The sequence below is a fragment of the Nicotiana attenuata genome, chromosome 1, assembly GCF_001879085.1.
Source record: "Nicotiana attenuata strain UT chromosome 1, NIATTr2, whole genome shotgun sequence".
In the NCBI taxonomy this organism is placed as follows: domain Eukaryota; kingdom Viridiplantae; phylum Streptophyta; class Magnoliopsida; order Solanales; family Solanaceae; genus Nicotiana; species Nicotiana attenuata.
The window spans coordinates 73,222,189-73,242,101 of NC_031989.1; the positions used below are offsets into that span (position 1 = coordinate 73,222,189).

At 36.6% G+C, this 19,913-nt stretch overlaps 2 protein-coding genes across 4 annotated transcripts; one reads left to right on the forward strand and one right to left on the reverse strand.

The window, feature by feature from the left end:
- LOC109228708 (protein downstream neighbor of Son-like) lies at positions 972–12,725 on the forward strand. 3 transcript variants are annotated; one of them, XM_019393883.1, is made up of 15 exons: positions 972–1,209; positions 1,386–1,532; positions 3,737–3,810; positions 3,882–4,020; positions 4,144–4,232; positions 4,333–4,486; positions 4,599–4,792; positions 5,407–5,618; positions 5,703–5,801; positions 6,818–6,933; positions 8,229–8,330; positions 9,164–9,273; positions 9,407–9,494; positions 11,304–11,500; positions 12,256–12,725. In XM_019393883.1, exons 2-15 carry the CDS (start codon positions 1,413–1,415, stop codon positions 12,470–12,472), a joined length of 1,911 nt encoding a protein of 636 aa, XP_019249428.1. In that variant the 5' UTR covers positions 972–1,209; positions 1,386–1,412; the 3' UTR covers positions 12,473–12,725. The 3 variants fall into 3 exon arrangements, with proteins under 3 accessions (XP_019249428.1, XP_019249445.1, XP_019249437.1); XM_019393900.1 differs by having other exon boundaries at positions 4,363–4,486; XM_019393892.1 differs by having other exon boundaries at positions 1,389–1,532.
- Positions 14,060–19,393, reverse strand: LOC109228727 (myosin-binding protein 7-like). The gene is made up of 4 exons (XM_019393912.1): positions 19,118–19,393; positions 17,533–19,027; positions 14,945–14,991; positions 14,060–14,588 (listed from the first exon to the last, which is right to left on the reverse strand). Exons 2-4 carry the CDS (start codon positions 18,886–18,888, stop codon positions 14,486–14,488), a joined length of 1,506 nt encoding a protein of 501 aa, XP_019249457.1. The 5' UTR covers positions 18,889–19,027; positions 19,118–19,393; the 3' UTR covers positions 14,060–14,485.

Here is a 19,913-nt window from a genome sequence, read left to right on the forward strand (position 1 = left end):
AATCAAAGACCGGAAGAAAAAACTCCCCAAGGACGGTGCTGCCATAGGAGACAAGAAGAAGAAGAGGGCAAAGAAGTCAATTGGACTAACAAGATCTACATTTTCAAGGTGCTTAAACAGGTTGATCCTGATACGGGTATAATCATATCTTCGAGAAGCTTGCTCAGGAATCTTCTAGACTGCCTGTTACAACGAAAAGCCTACAATAACTTGTCAAGAATTTTTTTTTGTCATTTTTCTATTGCAAGGATTGTAACTATCGTCTGCTAGTGATAATTTTTGGATAGGGTGTGGTTTTTTTTTTTTTTTTGGATTTTTAGACATAGACACGTTAGTTGTTTCTTTGAACTTAGGGTGGAGATTAATGTGAATAAGAGTATTCCTCTTAAATCAGAGGTTATGTGGGTCATTTTCAAATGGTGTCTGTTGGACTAATGGCTCTTTGTGATGTAATTTGTTGATGGTGTCAATTATATGCAGGCGGAGATTGTGCTATGAGGTTTTAGGAGATTAATATTGGATATTGAGATGGAAAAGAGGAAATAGTTGTGGAAGAGGAAACCTTCCGATAAGAGGCCTGGTGAAACAGAGAGTTCTGGTTCTTTATCTTCGGATTCATAGAGATATTCTGTTAAGCAGGTAAAAGGGAAAAAAAAGAAGAAAAAATTTGGTCTTTCAGTCGGGCAGGTCATAGGTTATAGTCCGGTTGGGTTGGTTTTTTTATTCAGATGACCCACATGTTATATCCGTTAAAATAGGAGTAAATATAGAACTTTGTTGAACGGCAGGGGTATATGTGAACAAAAAATAAAAAGGAGGATAGAATTGAACAATAAACAAAAGTAGAGGATATATTTGACCCTTCTCCGTATTTAATATATATATTCGTGCAAGGAATGGCTAGAAAAATAACATGGAGCGGGCAGTTTAACTGAAATTATCGCCCCATACCCGGCCCGCTGCCGTCAGCCCGAACAGTTGCGAGGGAAATTGAAATCGTTCAAATCCCCCAAAATTCCCCTCTCCCCCCTTTTTATTTTCCCACTTCACTTCTCCTCTTCCCCAAAACTCACCCCCCTACCCCACCGGAAACATCAACTTCTACGTGGCTCAGCCTCTCTCCGAAGCCGCAGATTCACCCTTTTGGATTTAGGGCAATCACTAATGATTCGGAACTTGTATGATTCTTAGGTTTTGATTAAATCTTAGGTAAATCGCTATTGTTTCACTGCCCTAAATCCAATGAATTCCAATAAAAAGCTTATAAAATATGTATATTACGATATGTTAACATCACTTATGTGATTTTACTGATTATAATATTTGTTGACCATATTTTGGTATCTGATTTCTGTGTTTTTCTTTTTGATGTGTGATATCTGAAGAAGCTATTTTAGTTAAAGTTAGAGAAGATGGCGAAGGTTGCTGCTGGGGGTCCCGTACATCCATCAAATGCACTTAAGTTTGGTGGGGGTGGTGGTTCTAAGGTCACTACCACCACAGTGAAACGAAAAACTCCATCTGAGTTACGCGTGAGTACCTCTTTTCCCGATTTATTTTTAATCAGCTTTTTAAATATGAAAGTAGAATTCTTTATGGCTATACATGTAATTTAAATGAGATGAACATAAGAATGGGAGATTATGTGATTACTTTGTGGGTGAAGAGAGCATTTGTTAGTTAGGCCTAGTATGTAAAACCTCACTCACTTGTCCATCAATTGGGCCTTGTATGAGATGATTATCTTTATGTATTTAGAAATAATTTAACTTTAAAATTTTCATTTTACCTTTAATGAGATTAGTTAGCCACACAAACATTTATGCCTTGTTTTAGTTCACAAGTTTCAAAAGTATGTCTAACTCTGTGCCTAGTTAAACTAATCACATAAAATGGAAGATGGAGTGGTTAGTAACCTCTTTACCTGTATTAATACCAAGATTTTAACTTATATTCACTTACAATATAAAAACTTCTCTACATTATACTCTGTACTCTGCACTTTAACCTACCTATTATAGCAAGTTATTTATTTTATTTTCAAGCTACCAGACTAGACTTATTGTGGATAGTCACATGTTGTAGGGATCATAACCTAATTGTGTAAAACAGTTTTACATTATCCATGTAAGTGCACAAAAGTTAAACTCTAAACATTATTTCATTCTTCCATTGCACTATCCATATCAGTGCATAGGGCGCATTGCTTTTATTTTGAAAGAAACTCTTACAATATAGTTGCAATTAAACGTATTGGTTAATTTACAATTAAATTTTGACAAAAAACTCTCTCTCTCTCTCTCTCTATATATATATATATATATATATATATATATATATATATATATTATTTTTTTATTTTTTTTGAATTTTGTAAGTAGAACAAATCTCTCACTATGGGCATCCATGAGCATCTTTCTCTACAACCACCAAACACACCACACCCTTGTAGCTGTGAGCACCGACAATACCTGAGGCCTGATGCACCGCAATTGAAGGATATTTGGAGAAGTAGTTGAATGAATGTTACTTTTCCAATCTGTACTTGCTTTCAAAAGCAATCCTGCAAACATCGATATCTCTGTTTAGATCATATATTTTGTGAGGAGAAGTTTCTGGAAAGAGATGGGTTCATCTCCAGCCATTACAATGAAGAATAAGGCTGCCTGCATTTGACTTATTGGTGCAGCTGTAACAGGGATTGTGCATGTCATCTGAGATTGTTTATGTGTGTCCAGGGAGGGATAAAAGAATAGAGGGGTGGTAAGAGAAAATGGTTCGGCAGCACAATTTGATGGGGAATATCTTCTGGTTTGTGTACATGTGTCAGCTGAGGGAGGATGAAGAAGTTAGAGTTGCGTATTATTTCTAGAATTGTTTTCAGAAAGTCGATCAAAGAGTGTAAACATTTAAGTTTAGCTAGCAAATCAAAGAAAAGGAAAATATAAATGGTCGCTTAAATGATTTAACATTACTTTAATTTGATGTGCATTCAAACTATTGATAAATGGTTACCTTTTCCTTCCAATTTTAAGCCTAACTGGAGTGCAATGAAAGTTGAGTAATTGCTTTGGGGTGGTTGTATTCTTTACATCAAGTAGGTTCTACTTTCAAAGCATGACTAACTTTCTCTTCTCGTGGTATGATCAATTGAGATGCTCACTGAATAATCTTGTAGTGCTATATGCAAAAGAACGTGCCTTAGCTCATGTCTTGTTATCATTTCCCGTCTGATCTTGCAGACATACATGCGATATTTATGTTAGTCATGTGAAGATGGTGTGTGATTTTCACATGTATTGCCTTTTAAAGTACTTTTATTTGTTAATACAAATGGTATATATGGAGGTGCGTATTGGCTTTCAACATACGTGAATGACTATTGTAGTAAAAGCTCGCTGGGGGCATGCTTAGCTCTGAAGCATGCAGCATAGGCCCTTGGTGGCTTTGCTTATACGGCACATTGGTGCGGGCACGAGGACGTTAAGGCGTGTGCCTCATCGCCCGTAGGCTTTGTCTTGAAGAGTGCACACTAGGCAGTAAATATAATTGCCAAGTGAATTTTATTTGTTAAGGAAGCGATATAAATGAATATGTTGGTGATTAAGAATAATATAAGAAAGTTAGTATGGATAGTCATGAAATGTGACTTGGAAAATTTAAATTGCATCTTTGTAGATCTAGTAAACCTTGGCGCTTTTCTTCACTTTTGCTTTTGACACACTGAATATGATAGGGAGAGCAATTGAAGAGAAAGAATACTATGCAACTTGTGGATGAATCATCAGCCCCAATTGGTGGCTCTTTGAGGTAATTTTTGTTTCCATTTCTCTTATAACTTTTTAAGTGCAACTAACAAAGTCCATCCACTTGTTTGAAAGCAATGGTGTTTTCCCGGGGCCCAAGAGATCTGATGTATCGAAGAACCCAAAATATATTGATACTCGTGTGGATGAGCTATTTCCTGTCAGAAAAAACAGCATCAGGCTAAATTTGATTTCGAGGAAAGAAAATGTCAAGGTTAGTTTACTTATTGTCGCAGTACTTTTATTTGGAATCCATGTAATTCAGCAAATGCTTCGACTGACTTCTTTTTGTGTTTTCCCTCACTAATTAAGTATCTTTATTTCTTCTCCCTGGCAGGAAAGTTTTCCAGCAGAGCAAAGTGGTAGTATTAAAAAATCTTCTGTGCCTTCAGCATTTCCTGCTGAGAATCAACAGCAATTGAAATGGTAATTATGTAGAATAGTATCAAAAATTTGTAGGAATGTATTGTATGTTGTATCTTCTTTCTGCTCATTTAATGATTTTTTCATATATTGTCATTAAAAGCCCAGAATCCTTTCTTGCTTCAACTGTAAGTGGAAAAGATTGTGCAACCAAAACTTGTAGCACAAGTCAAAGGTGCAATGAAAATACCTTCCGCAGCGTCACTGAGCTGTCACTGGGTGGTGTAGATGCACATGGCTTGTCTACTATCGATATGGTACTTACTATTGCCAGCATCTATCCTCTTTAATTGCTCTATATACTTTTTTTTTTCACAGCTCTTTATACTTGGATAAAGCTAAGATTAACCTTTTATCTTCTATTGATAGGATAAAGCCTTAAGAGGACTGGCTACCCATGAGCATCAAGTTGCTTCTGCTAAAATTGCTGAATCCTCTGAACCAGATGGTGGTTCAAGATCAAAAAATTTCTCCTCAGAACTCCATGTCCCATGTAAGATGACCCCGTTGGATCTGACGATGAAAACTAATATACGAGTTGTGTCTGCATCTTCCATCAACTGGTGAGTGATGACATGATTGATTTTGTTATATAATGAGTCATTTTAATATAGACGCATGTCTACATTTATTTGTTGGAAAAACTGTCCATATGCATTGCATTCCTTAGTTGAACTCATGAAATGTTGAGCTCCTGTTACAACTTATAAGGAATCTGTTTTCTATTGGTTTTAGCCTGAAAGAATTTGTGCGTCTCTGGAAGTTTATTTTACCACCAACAAGGCAAGATGTTTTGAAATACCTGCAGTCCTGTTTGGATCTGGAGTTACAGAGCTTGTTTATGATATTGCTCCAAGTGTTTTAGGTTTATAATGCAGTATCTGATGTATACAATTTCTTTCCTGAGAGTTACAAGTTCTCTTAAGTTATCACATGCTAAAGTAATACTTGATGGCATGTCACTTAACTAGTGGCATAACCATTTAACAAGTGAGAGATGTACATAACATTTTCTCTGACCAAGTGACCATGCCATGAACAGTGTCCCCCCCCTACCCCCCCCCCCCCCCTAAAAAAAAAAAAAAAAAAGACAAGTGTTGCTGCATGTCTTATTACTTTGAATCGTGTTCCTCGGTGTTGTGTTTTTAAGGTTAATTGTGTCTCGTATAATCTGTAGGTTTCATAGATTGATCAATTGTTGCACCAGCAATGTGGTGGCAAGGTTTACATCCTTGAATTGTTCCACGAGTCAAAAGATGACCTGCTTTCCTGAAATGAATTCTGTATCCCAAGCAGTTAATCATTGGTCATTGCATTCCTGGATGTATCCGCAGTCTCCTCTACCGCCTTCAGTTATATCAACTTTAACATTGTCTGCTTCAACGGGAGGTATTTGCTGGATTCTTCTGTATAGTCCTACCTTTTGCTTGCTATCTTTCCTCCTGACTGTAGAAGTTTTACTTTTAATCCTAGGGCAACTGAACTTTTTAAGCGAAAGGCAGCTAGCATGGCAGGATTCTTTTCGAAGTTTATATTACATGCTTCGGAAGAATGTTTGCAGCATCTTCTACGGTAAGTATCATTTTAGTTACCACCTTCATGTGCCACTTATACCTGACATACAGTTTTTACTTTTTATTCTCTTTGCATTTCATGAGACTTCACACTTATAAATAGTGGTGATATAGGATGGACATCTGCAACTTAGAAAAAAAGAGAAATGCAATATATGAATTCTTTATGATATTATTACTTGGTTAGGCAATTGGGTCTTACCAGTAGAGGTAGAGTCTCTGATATTGGTCTACAAGGAGTTTTTAACACATAGACATGTACCTATTTTCAGCCTAGTTATGTTGCTTGTAATGATAGAGAAACTATTTGTAGTGATTACGGCAGGTTCTGTTTTACACGGAAGCCATGGTTCTACTATCTATTTTTTCCTCCTTTTTCAGATGTATTTTCCATTATTATGTGTTAATGATCATTGTTTAACTTTATTGGTTTTTGGTACTTGTGATGTTAGTTAACTCCTAGGTCTAAAGGTCTGGTGTTCAGCTTCTTGGCTTATACATACTTGCCTTTAACAGCTCTACTCTGAAACAATTTAAGAACACATACAGAAGTTCGCATTGCCATGTCCATTGAAGAACTATCCAATGGTGATGTAAATGACAGCCATTGCTACTCGCCCGTTGCTTCTTCCATGATTCTACTTATTTGCCTGACTACCCTTCTTTGCTCCCAAAGTCCAGAAAGGGTAACACCTGAATTAGATTAGATCTCTTTGGATGAGGTGATATAGAATCTAATTAACATAAAATATAAACCAATCTGATTTTAATTTTCTGTTGTAATAATTCTGTAAAACTAAATAAAGATGCAATTGTTTGTGGATACAGTTTATTGGCAGCTTAAAAGTCATTCCCTTTGTTCCATTTTATATTGCACTCTTTCCTTATTAGCCTGTTCCAAAATGAATGACTTCAGTCATATAAAATGAGATAGTGGGAATAACTTTTTTCTGCTTCATTGTAGTGATTTGAATTCTATGTATTCATGTTCTCTCTCTGTTTTTAACTTTGCAGTCTGCACTGCTCAATTTGTGGTCATGTTCACCAGTTCTTATTCTGAGGAAAACTGTGTTTGCAATGCATATATATCTCAGTCAACCCGGGGTTTGAGGTTATCACTCAAAGAACATGTAAGATGATGACTTGATGGTACTTCTTATTTTGCTTATTTCTTCATGGTATTCTTCAAGCATAGTTCATTTGTTATCCAGCTCGTTTTGGCCTATTTGGTTTCTGCTGTTACCCTCCTGCAAAGTGCTGATACAATGCTTTTAGTTTGTGATTGTAAAAGTTGATCCTGGAGCAGCTCGGGGATGTTCTAATGAGTCACTAAAGTTTCATATACTTGATTAGGTCTAACCTCTGTAATTTAAGCTCCCGAACAACTAGATTAGTTTTAATGATGTAATGATTTGCAAGTAATGTTAGTTTGGATTTGAATAGCATCTTAAATTGCCAGATAACATTACACAAGTTATGAAACTTGGTACGTGCTTTAGTGGAGAAGTTCCATATGTTAGTCCATAAATAGGAGCCGTAAAGCAAAAGGTGTTAAAGACAATATAGCCCCAGGACTTTAAGTGAGAAGTGAATGCATGGTGTGTAAATATTGCATCACGTAACCTCTATCTGTTGAAAATTTGTTAAAAAGATAGGAAATAATTTTTTTTTTCCTTTTCTAAAACCAAGCTGACATTCTAGCTCAGTACATTACTACGGTATAACAAGTGACAAAAGTTGGTGCCAAGTCTTTAGGAGCAAGATAGAATAACTGATCAGTGGAGTGAATACAAAGATGGACTCTTTGGCTTTCCACAGCCATTTGAGTCAAGCAAATAAAGTTGGGCAAAACTATTTGAAATTGAAGTTGGAAAATAAATTATTCGACATACAAGTCCAGGGCACAACTTCAACTGTTTTTTGAAACTGGCCAAGCTCAAAGAGAGTGCTTGTGAGTTACAAGATCTAAGACACCCCATAGAAAAAGAAAAAGAAGGGATTGTGACTACAAAAAAAGAAAGTCTACTCCTGTAGAGAGTTTATGAACTCTCTTCATCTTGAATGTTGCGCCAAAAAGCCAAAAGCCACAAAAAATTAATGATATGAGTTGTATTTTTAGAAGGTACCTGTTTTACAAAAGTGCGACATTGAACTTCCATATACTTGCATAAAAAAGAAGGATGATTCGGAAACACTTTCAGCTATAACAGTAAAAAAAGATGATTAGGATTTGACTCCTGGTTTCATTATCTCGTGTATATGCTATTTGGCTTCTTTATGTTGAACAGGTGATGGTTTTCTAATATCACTCAAGTGGTGATGCTAAAGTGCTGAATGGACATGCATTTTAACTGTGTGATTATGCATTTTGTTGCATATGTAATTTGTTAAGCTGATTATGTGTTGCAATCTTTTGTGGTGGTAGGATGTTTCTTTTTCTATGCCGCTTTGCCGCTCAAAATTGGAGGAACTTAGTACAGAAGAGCTGCTTGAGCTTTCAGAGATTGAGAAACAAAATCCGGGCCAGGTAAATTTGTCATGTAGTTGATACTCACGTGGAAAAATAAATCCGGGAGAGATTTGCTTACAAATCTTTGTATTAATGATGTCAGTTTCTTTGACTGACTTGTCAATGCCTAGTTTTAAGAAAGGGAAAATTGTCCAAAGTATTAAAAAGGGCAGCCCAGTGCACAAAGTATCGTTCACGCAGGGTCCAAGGAAGGCCGCACCCCAAGGGGGTGTGATGTAGGTAGCCTACTCTGATGCACGCATCAGTGGCTGATTCCACGGCTTGAACCCGTGATCTATAGGCCACACAGACAACTTGATTGTTGCTCGAAGGCTTCCCTTCAATTGTCCAAAGTATTGAGTATTTTTTTCATGTTATGTCTTAGTTTTCTTTGCATTAATGAGCTTAGCTTTTTCAATGTGGAAATTTTGGAGTAATTATAGTGATGTATAAAATTACTTTACTGTTTGCTAGAAGAACTGTCACGGTGTATTCAATAGTGGATTAGTCAGTTTCCCCTTTTACCATGAAAAACTTTTTTGTTGTTGAAGTATGTCAACTGCTTCCTTTAACAGCTTAAACTGCCAGAGACGAGACACTTTTATAGTTCACAACATTGTCCCCCCGCCTCACCCAAATATTTTTTGATTTTTTTTTTCCTTGGGCCACACACATGGAAATATTTCATTTATAGGTGATGGTAGGCTGAACTAAGGACCTTTCCTTGCTTTATATGTTGAAGTGTGTGAATAACCTGATTTAAAAGCTTAAGTTGTAGAGGGGACATCCTTATTTATTTGTTGGTTTATAATAATTTTTTTCCCAACTGGTGAATTTAATGTTTTATGCAGACTAGGCGGCGGGGTGCAATGTCTGATGTGGATAATAGGCCCCAATCTCTGCTGGCATTCACTGGAAATAAGAATGTTCATTCTTTATATGACTTTCTACTGAACTATAGGTAAGCTCGTAGTTGATAAAAAAGTTTAGTTGCCTTCATTCCATATCCTCCCTTCCATCATATTATGCCACAGTTTTGATATTCAATTGCATATGATCTTCTCTAAACTATAAGCATTTTGTCAAATTTTCAGATATTTCTTAACTTCTCTAACTGGTGTGGACGTCCCTGTGTTGTATTCACCTATCCCATTTGAGAATGCTGCATTCACTGCCCCTGAGGTTGGTTTATGACTTCTGCATAATCTTGTTTCTTCAATTTGATTGTCCGAATAGTTGGGTTCAAGCCATGACCTTTGGGGTCGTTCTTATGGAGATGAGATAGTACACGATTATAAGACAATTATAGTATGAGTAGTAAACAAATACATGGATTGTAACCGGATATACATTTGCAGTTGTGTGTTTGCTTGATTGTGATGAAGACTTTAATTGAGGGCTCAATATAACAGTGTTCTTGGTTTGCCCTTCAATGAACATTTTCTTCCTCCCAATCTTCACCCCAGATTGGAGTCTCTCACCTTATATCCAAAGGATAATTTCAACATTTAGGGGCTTGTGCAGTGGGATAACAATCCCAATATGGTTAACCGATCAAAAAAGCAAGATAACAATCCCAATATGCTCTTTTGTTAAAATTTTAATTTTGTTAGTAGTAACTCCCATATTAACAATTTCATTTTCCCTAAGATATTAAAATGAACACACGTATCATTTGTTGTATTGTTGATAAATCTATCTTCTTTATCTTATGCTTTTAGATAATGTGTAGCCACTTAATTCAACAGGAATACTGTACAACAACAACAACAAACCCAGTTTGGTCCCATAAATGGGGTCTGGGATATGCAGGAATACTGTAAAAGAATTTTTTTTATCATGCCAATGATTGTGCCTGTACTTGCCTCAGTGTGGCTTTATGCTTCATAAGCTGTCTTCCTCTGTTAGGTGTTTAAACATAAGCTATCAGATTCGTGGCACTCCCCTAAAACTAGTAATAATAAATGGGTTTGTGAAATTCAAAAATCTTATTTTGAACTTGGAAAAAAATAGAGCATACATTCTATTCTAGAGTTCAGAATTTGCCACTGTGGGATATGCAGCTATAGAAAATTTGAGGGCTTCACCTGCTGACCGGTAGTATAACAGCAGCACATTTTTCTAATAGTGGAGGTTTAAAGTAAATAAGTTACTGCACTTCATTAAGTATCTCTCCCGATGTGGGGCTTATTGTATCAATATCAATTTCCAGTAAGATACACCCATAATATGTCCAGGATGCCCTATTCTGTTGGTTTCCTTATTTTTCAATTTATATTGGATACAAGTACCATAAGAAAAGATGCTTGCTGCAGAACAAAGCATCACTTGTCTAAGTGTTTGACTGTGAATATAGATATCAGATACTATTTGCTTTGACTAAATAAATGGATGAACTATATCTATGCTTTTTGTACATAAGATAGTTAATTGAAGGTGGCATGTCACAGTCTGCTTGATATTTGAATGTTTGTTAAATTTGATCTGTTCGTTCATAGATGAGACCTTAAATCTGTTTTACTCTTTGAGGCAGTTGAGCTTAACTAAAAATTTGCTGAATAAAACACGCAAAGACTTGCTCTTACTTTGTGATACAGGCACACATGCACGACATACACTTTCATTTTTACAAAAACTGTTAGTGATGTAGGTCTTTTATATGCCATAAGCTATTATCTACCTACGTTTTTTTTTATACTAATAGAGAGGCTAGGCTCGAGGGATGTTCACAAAGCATTATCTGCATCTGCTGTCTTACTGTCCCAAAAGATCTTGCTTTCCACTGTTGACTAATAAGAGTAATGTCTTTTTATAAAAGATAATTTCTCAATATACCGAGTCTTAAGCTGATTATTACTTGTTACGCTGCAAAAAATAATCTCTAAATATCTTCAGTCTTGAGCTTATTATTGCATTATCAATGTGTTCTGTCATAAGCTGGTTATAGTGTTATCCAGAATGCAAATAGATATCACTATACCTACTCTGCAGGTCAGATGCAAGGAGGTCAGGAGAATTGATCAGGTAGGTTTTCAAGGAATGGAGTCAAATGTGCCTTGTGAGCATAATCAGCAACCATCATCTGGGATGTGCTATAGTGTTGAAATTAAGGGTCGATACCTTGCCCCATGGGTAACCTCTGCTATATGTGATGCTTTCAGCTCTAACAGCACATGTTTTGAGGCTAGGTATACTGTCTACAAAACACTGTTCACATGGATTATCTAGAATATACTGTTGCATGTAGTGTATTAAAACATGTTCTTTTACTGGTTGGAAGGGGATATTCCTTGGGGTGGTAAGATGTCCCAAGAGAAGTGAATGCTATCAGCAGATGATGCCCCTAAAGTAAGTTTGTAAGATGTTCTAAGAGAAGTGAAACACTATCAGTAGATGATGCCCCTAAATAGGTGGAAGTGTTCTGCTAAGTTGATAGACGCCAAAAAACTAAAACCGGAAAGTGCTGCTTTGTATTCCTTATTAAAAAAAGTGCTTCTTTATGTTGCATATTTCCAAGAACTTCCAGACTAATATTTTACTTGGGCCGTGGATTTGGTCTAGTGTCTTCAATATAGTGCGAGTGAGAAGATACTCAGAACTGGAGGGTTATTGAGAACTCACCAACACTCATATTTTGGAACATGAAAAACCTTGAATGTCAACATTTCATACTTGGTATTTTGGTTTCAAAGATCCACTGAAAGAACGTTGAAACTTAAATGTTACAATGTCAAAATCCAACTGGGAGAAATCCTTCAGTAATATGAAAACAAACCTGCTAGTATGAAGATAGGTCTACTGTAGTGTCCAAGTACTTGGACCATCCAACTTTTGTATTTGTATTCTGTTCAGAAGTTTTAATTTATCTTACTGATGCTGTTTTATTTTATGTATTTACTTATGATTCTTCTTTTTTTCTCTGTGGTATTTTATGGCTTTGCAGTTTTATCACAGAACCTACTTCGGTTGGCTTGAATACTTGTCTCAGTGTTAGCGGGAAATGTTCTGATCCACAAGTTTCAGCAACTGAAGCCTTGGATAACGGTAGCCTCTGTTTTGGTATCCCAAATACCAAATTGTGTGCCCAGATAAATTCTGCCTTTTTAAAGGGCGTGAAGTACTTTGGCGGTTCCTATACTGCTTTTCTTTCACCTGTTTGACATCCTGTGTTGTGACATATTCTGGGTAAATTATAAACTGGCATCTGTTTTTGCTGCAATACATCTTTCTGTTTGTAAAGTTGTTCAGTAATTGTTTGTGAGTGAACTTTATTTTGTCAAATTAATAGGGGCACGGTTCATCCCTTATTTTTATTTTAAACTAATCTTGCTGTATAGCTGCCTTGAAAGCTAATGCAGCGCATAATTTGCAAAAGGCTGATGATTAATGCAACTACAAACTTTATGTATGCAATTGCCATAAAAGTTCATAGTTGTCTCTGTTGATTCTGGTGATTGGGATTGCTGTACTGTAGTGCATTGCAGTTGATGGGATTTACTATGCCGTTGTCTCTTACAAACTTTGCTTAGTTCCCCCTCCCCCTTTTCCCAGATTTTGCTTAGTTCCTCCATCTCTCTCCCTTTTTCATTTCACTGACCTCTAACCCTGAGAGGTCCAACAATCATAAGGACTGAATAGTCTTTTCATTTCCTTTGGCTCACCTAGTTGATTGAGGGGTAGACAAGTGTACAAAGAAAGGATGGAGAATCTTTTCATTTGAATAAGTTCCTGAATCATGTGTCCGTATTGTACATTTTCCTCATTCTATTTTATGAGTTTGCAGAGTTATAAGCTTGTAATGCCTGGTTTGAACCAATCTTTTGTTGTTCCAGCGCAATGAAAGGCTGACTTTTCTTATTGTCATGTAGCTAATTGTAGCTGCAGTACTATATTTTCCTAAATATCTAGTTTAATGTGATTTTGGGTTGAAGCCATTCACTGGAAGTGTTTTCCCTTCCTTTATTGCTCTTAATTATGCGGAAATCTAAAACATGAATATTTTCATGTAATTATCAACTGAGTGAATGTTCAGAAATTGTGAAGCTCTTTTGGATTAACGCTACAACTTGTACATATACGTTAATGGTTTTGGGTTTCCAATCTCTATCATAGACTTATATAAGTTGTGTCTGAGCCGTTCATAGCCAATAGTATCACAGCGACAGCAACTTCAGAAATCAGAATGTCTTTTGCACTGGAATGGCTATACCTTGAGGAGAAGTCAATCATTTATTACTCCCTTTGATCCTATTTACTTGTCACTTCAACATTTTGCATATTCATTACGAAAACATTAAAAATAACAATTATTTAACTAAACTGCCCTTACCCTTGATCTCTCAATTTTTTTTTACTTCTTTCTAGAATATTTATTGTGGTAAAGGTAAAATCAGAAAAAATAAATTAAAATTTTCTTAATTTTCTATAATGAAAGTATTTTGAAACAATTATATTTAGCAAAAGTGACGGAGTAAATAGGAGACCGGAGGGAGTACTTTATCCGTTTCCCATTCCTGTTTTATCCATTCTCTGATTCTTGGCAGATTCAGATAGCAAGGTTTATTTTGAAGGTTTCTTTGGGTTTGACTCCTAATGGACTATTAAGGATTTCACTTGACCCCTCCCCCTCCAAATTGGGGGTAAAATAGGTAACAAACGAACAACTCACAAATGGGTTTCCCAAATTGAAAGTTGTACTTCACTCTCTCTTCCAAAATTATCCACAATTTCAGTAACAGGATTAACTGTTCAGGAAAAGAAACACGCTTCAATTAGGAAAACAAATGGAAGAATTGCACTCATATTCGATTTAATCAATCAACTATGTCCCAATCACAAAACAAAGCATTCATTTCTGATTGAGACCCTACAAAAAAATTATTCACAAATCTACAATATACAGAAGTAAACTACCTCAAGTGAAATTCCAACAGACCAGGAGATCTAAAAGCCATATGGCTAAGGAACACCTATAATTGTGCCGACTGTTCAGCAAGATGCATTCAATTCCAACAATCAAGTGAAAAGAACTTGCACGAATTAGCAGCAGCAAGGCATATACGGCGAGGAAAAATGAACATCCAAAAACGACTAATCTTGACTAAAATCGATTCTGCATTCATGCCAATGAGTACAAGAGATTCGGAAGTCGATGTGGACCAATGGGATTGGTGTTACACCTGCGTACTTGAAAGACATCTCCATTGGCCAACACGAGGTCCCTTGTCTAAAAGCATTAGCAAGCCCGCATTGTTGGCTGACAAACCAAACAAGTACCTAAACAAGCAACATGATGATTTCAGTGCCAATTATCTAGCTCAAACTGGAACTTTTTTTTTTTTTGGTTTCCCATCCGGTGTCCGGTACCCACATTGGGGCCCGACTAAATCCGGATTCGCGCCGGGAAGTCCCACATTGGGGGGTAAAGCGCTCCCTAACAAAGGCGACTCCATACCCAGGGGCTCGAACTCGAGACCTCTGGTTAAGGATGAAGGAGTACTTACCACTCCATACCCAGGGGCTCAAACTAGAACTTCTAGCAGGCAAAAGTAGAAACAGATTTTGCTTTCAAAAGAGTACAATATGAGCAATAAGATAAAATAGTAGTACTAGCTTTCTAATGATCAACTCACTTGGATCGACGAGCTTTCCTTCTCCACAAGATGAAGGATATTATCCACTGAACAGGAAAAAACAGAAACTATATCAGCAATTATATAGCAGGACACATGACACAGGAGAGCCAAAAACAAACCATGGGGAATTAGAGGGTACGGAGCAAGGTGTGGCAAAATTTAATAGCAAAGCGCAATAATAGCTTCTCAAACCCTTCTCCATTCCGCACAGAAAGAAAAAGAAGAAAGATAAGCATAAACAAAGTTCACGGAAATAAAAATAGAGTACAAAAGTTTACACAGATTAGCTATGATCTTCTGACCCAATACCTTTACTCTCCTTAGAAATCACTAAAATACAATGCTCATCCAAAATAACCAGTGAGACGAGCTGCGAGTCAAACATACAAGTCGACATGGATCAAACAAGTAGGCTCGATAAAAGAGTTGCCTGTCATAAAGCATCTATCTCAGTGATCTCAAATTGAGATCAAATGTAATCTCGACAGCAGATTTCATAGAAGACTCCTAACAAGTTGCTGGATCGAAGTAGTACATTATACATCTGCACCCTAGCAGCGGAGGGGGTAAGTAGTTCCGCTCAAAATTTGTGTTCACACTGAGCTCTTCTTGGATAGGCTCAATATCTTACTTAAACATAAGATCTAGAGGTCGATCTCTTCCAAAAAGTTAAAAAGTTTATCCAAATAAATAAACCAAAGGGTTCTTAAATAGACTAACTATGAGTCGCACTAATTCTAACCAACCAAATGAAGCCAAAATATATCCCACCAGCTCATGCCACAAATGGAAGTAATGCAAGGAATATTATCAACCCAACTCTAGATTTTCCCCCAGTTCATGCTCAGCAGAAAAATATTTATCTCATCATTCTATTTCTTGGAAAAATGGCACTGTGAGTTTGCTCACATTTTTGGCCCCAAGATCGGATAAAGGAGGACAGTTACGGTAGGTTGAAGCCGACATAAAACTAATCTATTCATGATGAACCCTCACAATATCGAATACGGCCTAAAGGGAGTGACATCGATAGTAACCATTCATATAGTCGACTACAACTAGCTTGGGTTGGGATTGAGGCATAGTGGTTATATTCTATGTTCAGAAAGGCTCATCCTATTACACACATAAGCTGCAGAATAAGTGAATAACCAAATTTTGTGAGAGTTTGCACTCTTCTGAAGCCTCACCCAGTAGGAAACAGCTAAATGGCAAGACAGATACTCACAGAGAATAGTCAGAGCATCAGTAAGCCGAAAAAGATTACTGTACTTGATTGAAGTACAGGAGCGAACATTCGCTAAAATATGCCTAAAACAAAGTACTCCCTCCATCCCATTTACGTGAAGGTGTTTCACTGGATACAAAGTTTAAGAAATAAAGGGACTTTTGACACAAGCTAAATATACGCAAAGTATCAAAAATTGTCCTTACTATCAATAATTAAATGATTTGTGAGAATTCCATATGTCCTTTCATTTTCTCTATCCTAGTGACAGAATGATCTTCTATATAAGTAGGTCCAAACAAGTCATGTTATTAAGGGTAAACTTAGAATGCTAACTTTTAATAGTTTCAAAACAGAGAAAGGTATCATTCTTTTTTGAAAAGACTAAAATGAGAGTGTCAAGTAAACTGAAACATAGGGAGTATGATAAATAACAATTTATCGATTGGTATTTTTAGCCTGGTAGACCATGTCATAATAATAAGTAAATTAGGCTATTATACATTAAAAATGCTTAACATCATATTCAGGCACAATATTTTGGCATTTCTTTTTCTTTTTTTTAATCATGTAAGAAATAGACAAACAAAATTGGTAAAACTGAGATGAAGCGAGGTAAGAAGACTTATGGTAAAAATATCTGTTAACATGGGACTGTAACCTAAATAGCTGAGATGTAGTGGTTCAAAGCAATGGAAATTAAGGAAGATAAAAAAGAAGAGGTAAGGTCTGGCAAAGTGGCTCAGCATACAGGAAAATGGAGCTCCAGAACATTTCTAGGAACCTAATCAGTATCCTTCCTATTTAGACCATGATAGGAAATCATCATTACTGATATCATATGCATCAAAGATATGCCGCCTTAATAATAATAATATCTTCCACACGTATACCAATTTATAGTTCGAATTGAAATTGCTGATGTAATCAGTGATATGGGCCCCTTTCCTTTTTTTAATAACAGAGAAAGCCGGTGACGCACGAACTCGATGGATAATGGGCCTTGCTTCTCTACCCTTCACTTAGATACCAGACTTTTGTCTACAGAAGTGTTCGAACACGTGATGCACACTTAACCCACACATCACACACTGCATTCTTACCATTAGAGCAAAGCCTTTGGGGCAATGATATGGCCTCCTTTCAGCTTAGCATAAGATATTACAGTTTTATTCCAGAAAACTGATCAGGAAAGACTTTTCAAAGTATCATGATACAACAGTTGCTCCTACTGTGCTTGCAATCATCTAGAACAATGCTTTTAACATAGGACACATATCATATGCAACACATACTTTGATATGTGAAAATGAATTTATTGAGCACAGAAAATGTATAATCACAAGTAACATGGTACCTTGAATATTGAAATGAATGAAAAGCTCGTGACTACCGATGTCTTCCTCCCAGGCGTCCTCCTTGCTGGAGACATTTCTTTGCACAACTGCTGAGCAATTTCTTTAAGCAATATCAGCTGTGCTTTATCAGTCCGCATAGAAACGATAGCCTGCCTCATTGATTCCCGATCAGCCTCGAGGGCCTGTAGCCTAAGGTACAGCTTCGTGACCTCGGGATCTCCAAAATCAGTATGATTCAGCGAATCTCTTGGGGTATGCCCATCACCTATTCCTGCAGAAGCCTTGGGCTCTGAGGTACCATTATAACCAGAACCCTGATGTATAGAGTCAATTGTATACACTCTGTCGTTCATTTCACCTCCAACTTCCGATGATTCGTCCACCTCCCTCAAGTTCCCATACTCCTCTGTTTGCAAATTTTCTGCTTTTCCAACACTTCCACCAAACTTCGGAGAACCTGAGATAAAATCAGAGCTTATTTCTTTATTTGTCACGGGAGGGAATTGAGTGACTATTGCTTTTTCAAGGACATTGTTACTAAATACTTCCCCATCAGTCTGACTACTTGGCATCAATTCTAACTGATTGATCCTCTGATCCAAATCTCGCAATTGATCACATGATCGTGGGGTCTCTCCGAATGCACATTTCTCAACATCCACAACCTCATTATCCACCTCTGTGTACACTTGGTTCTCATTAATAGTGCATTTCAAGGGAGGGTAATCATACAAAGAAATTTCAAAACGCTCATCGATGCCCTCGCTGACACTATCATTTCGGCCATAATGAACCTTCTCTATCTCACCATCATACTCAACCTCAGACTCCAAGAGCCCATAACTCAACATCCTATGCTTATACATTTGCACCTCACAAGTCAACGACTGGATCGTCTCCTCCCTCTTATACAAAAAATCCTCCAACGCCATTATCTCCTGCTGATCATGCGCCATTTTCTCCTCCGTGAACATCTTGAACTGCCTAAACTCCATTTGTGACTCGGCTTTTTCCCTTTGCAACCTCAAGATCATCGACATGGCTTCGTTAGCAGCTGAGGAAGCCGCATTCCTCTCTTCCTCCAACTCGACACTCAGTTCTTGAATTGTCTCCTGTTGGCTACCAACCATTTCCCTAAGAGCAACACACTCGTTCTCCATGTTTATACGAGCTGTTTGAGGCAAAATCAGACCCGGGATCACAAATTTCTTCTCAATTTCATCATATTCGTCCAATTTTCGCTTCACTGTCCGAATCCAAGTCCCCGAAAAGGACCCGTTTGTTATAGAACAATTACACTCGCATTCACAACATTTGACCTCACTGGTTGACGGGGTCGTATTTGCAGAATCCATCGACTACCAATAAAAACTACTTTAAACCCTAAATCAGGACATATCCCATAAATTAGTACAATGAAAAATATCACGAAAATCCCTCCCTTCGAAAATATATATGTGTAAGAGTTTGCCCTTTTCCCTCAAATACGAAATCCTGTAAAAAAGAAAATGATTGACAATCAAATCAAATCAGAGTTAGAAAAATTAGCGTAACCAAAAAGAAGAGAGAGTAACATTAGGGAACCTGGAATTGGAAAAGAAAAAGGAACTGAAGCTGAGAAAACGGAGCTCAAATATTCCCGGGAAAGTTAAAAAGATTTTCACGGGAAAAAAGAGGGAAATCGAAAATACCGGGAGAGAATTTGGGAACCCTAGTTCTAGTTTTCTGTTTCTTGTTTGGTTTGATTTGGCTGCTTCGTGTTTCGTGAACAAAATGATCTGTTTTCTGAATTTTCTTTTTTACTTTTCTGTTCTTTTAAGATATTTTAGAGGGAAAGGAAAAGAAAAGGGGCTGAAATTGGACAAATTCTGGCGACAGCGTGGGAGCTGCTATTTCTCAATTTGGTTCCTAATATTCTTTTATTTTTATTTGTACCCATTTTCAATCTTTTTTTTTCTCTTTCTATAATTGATCATCTTGTGTTTTTAGGTAAAATCAAAATTTAATAATAGATAAATCTTCATAACAAGTTTGATATGCTATTCCAATAAATTATTATAACATGATAATTTGAATTACTAGTGTAAATTTTTTAATATCATCAGTGTTTACTATTTAAATATTTATTTTTATACTATTTGAATGATATATCATAGTCGTGGTTTAGAGGATGAGGTGGAGTCTTGAAAAAGTGAAGTATATTAATGTTCAAATGCAATATATGAATAACAATGTGTGATAAAGAGTATGAGTTTGTATTTAGTTCAAGTGTAAAAGCCTTATAATTATACTTCTTTATTTGACAAAAAATATTAAAAAGTTGAAGTTAATAAGGATTTTTCAATTTTTTTTCCACTTTTCTATCAGTTGCCACAATTGA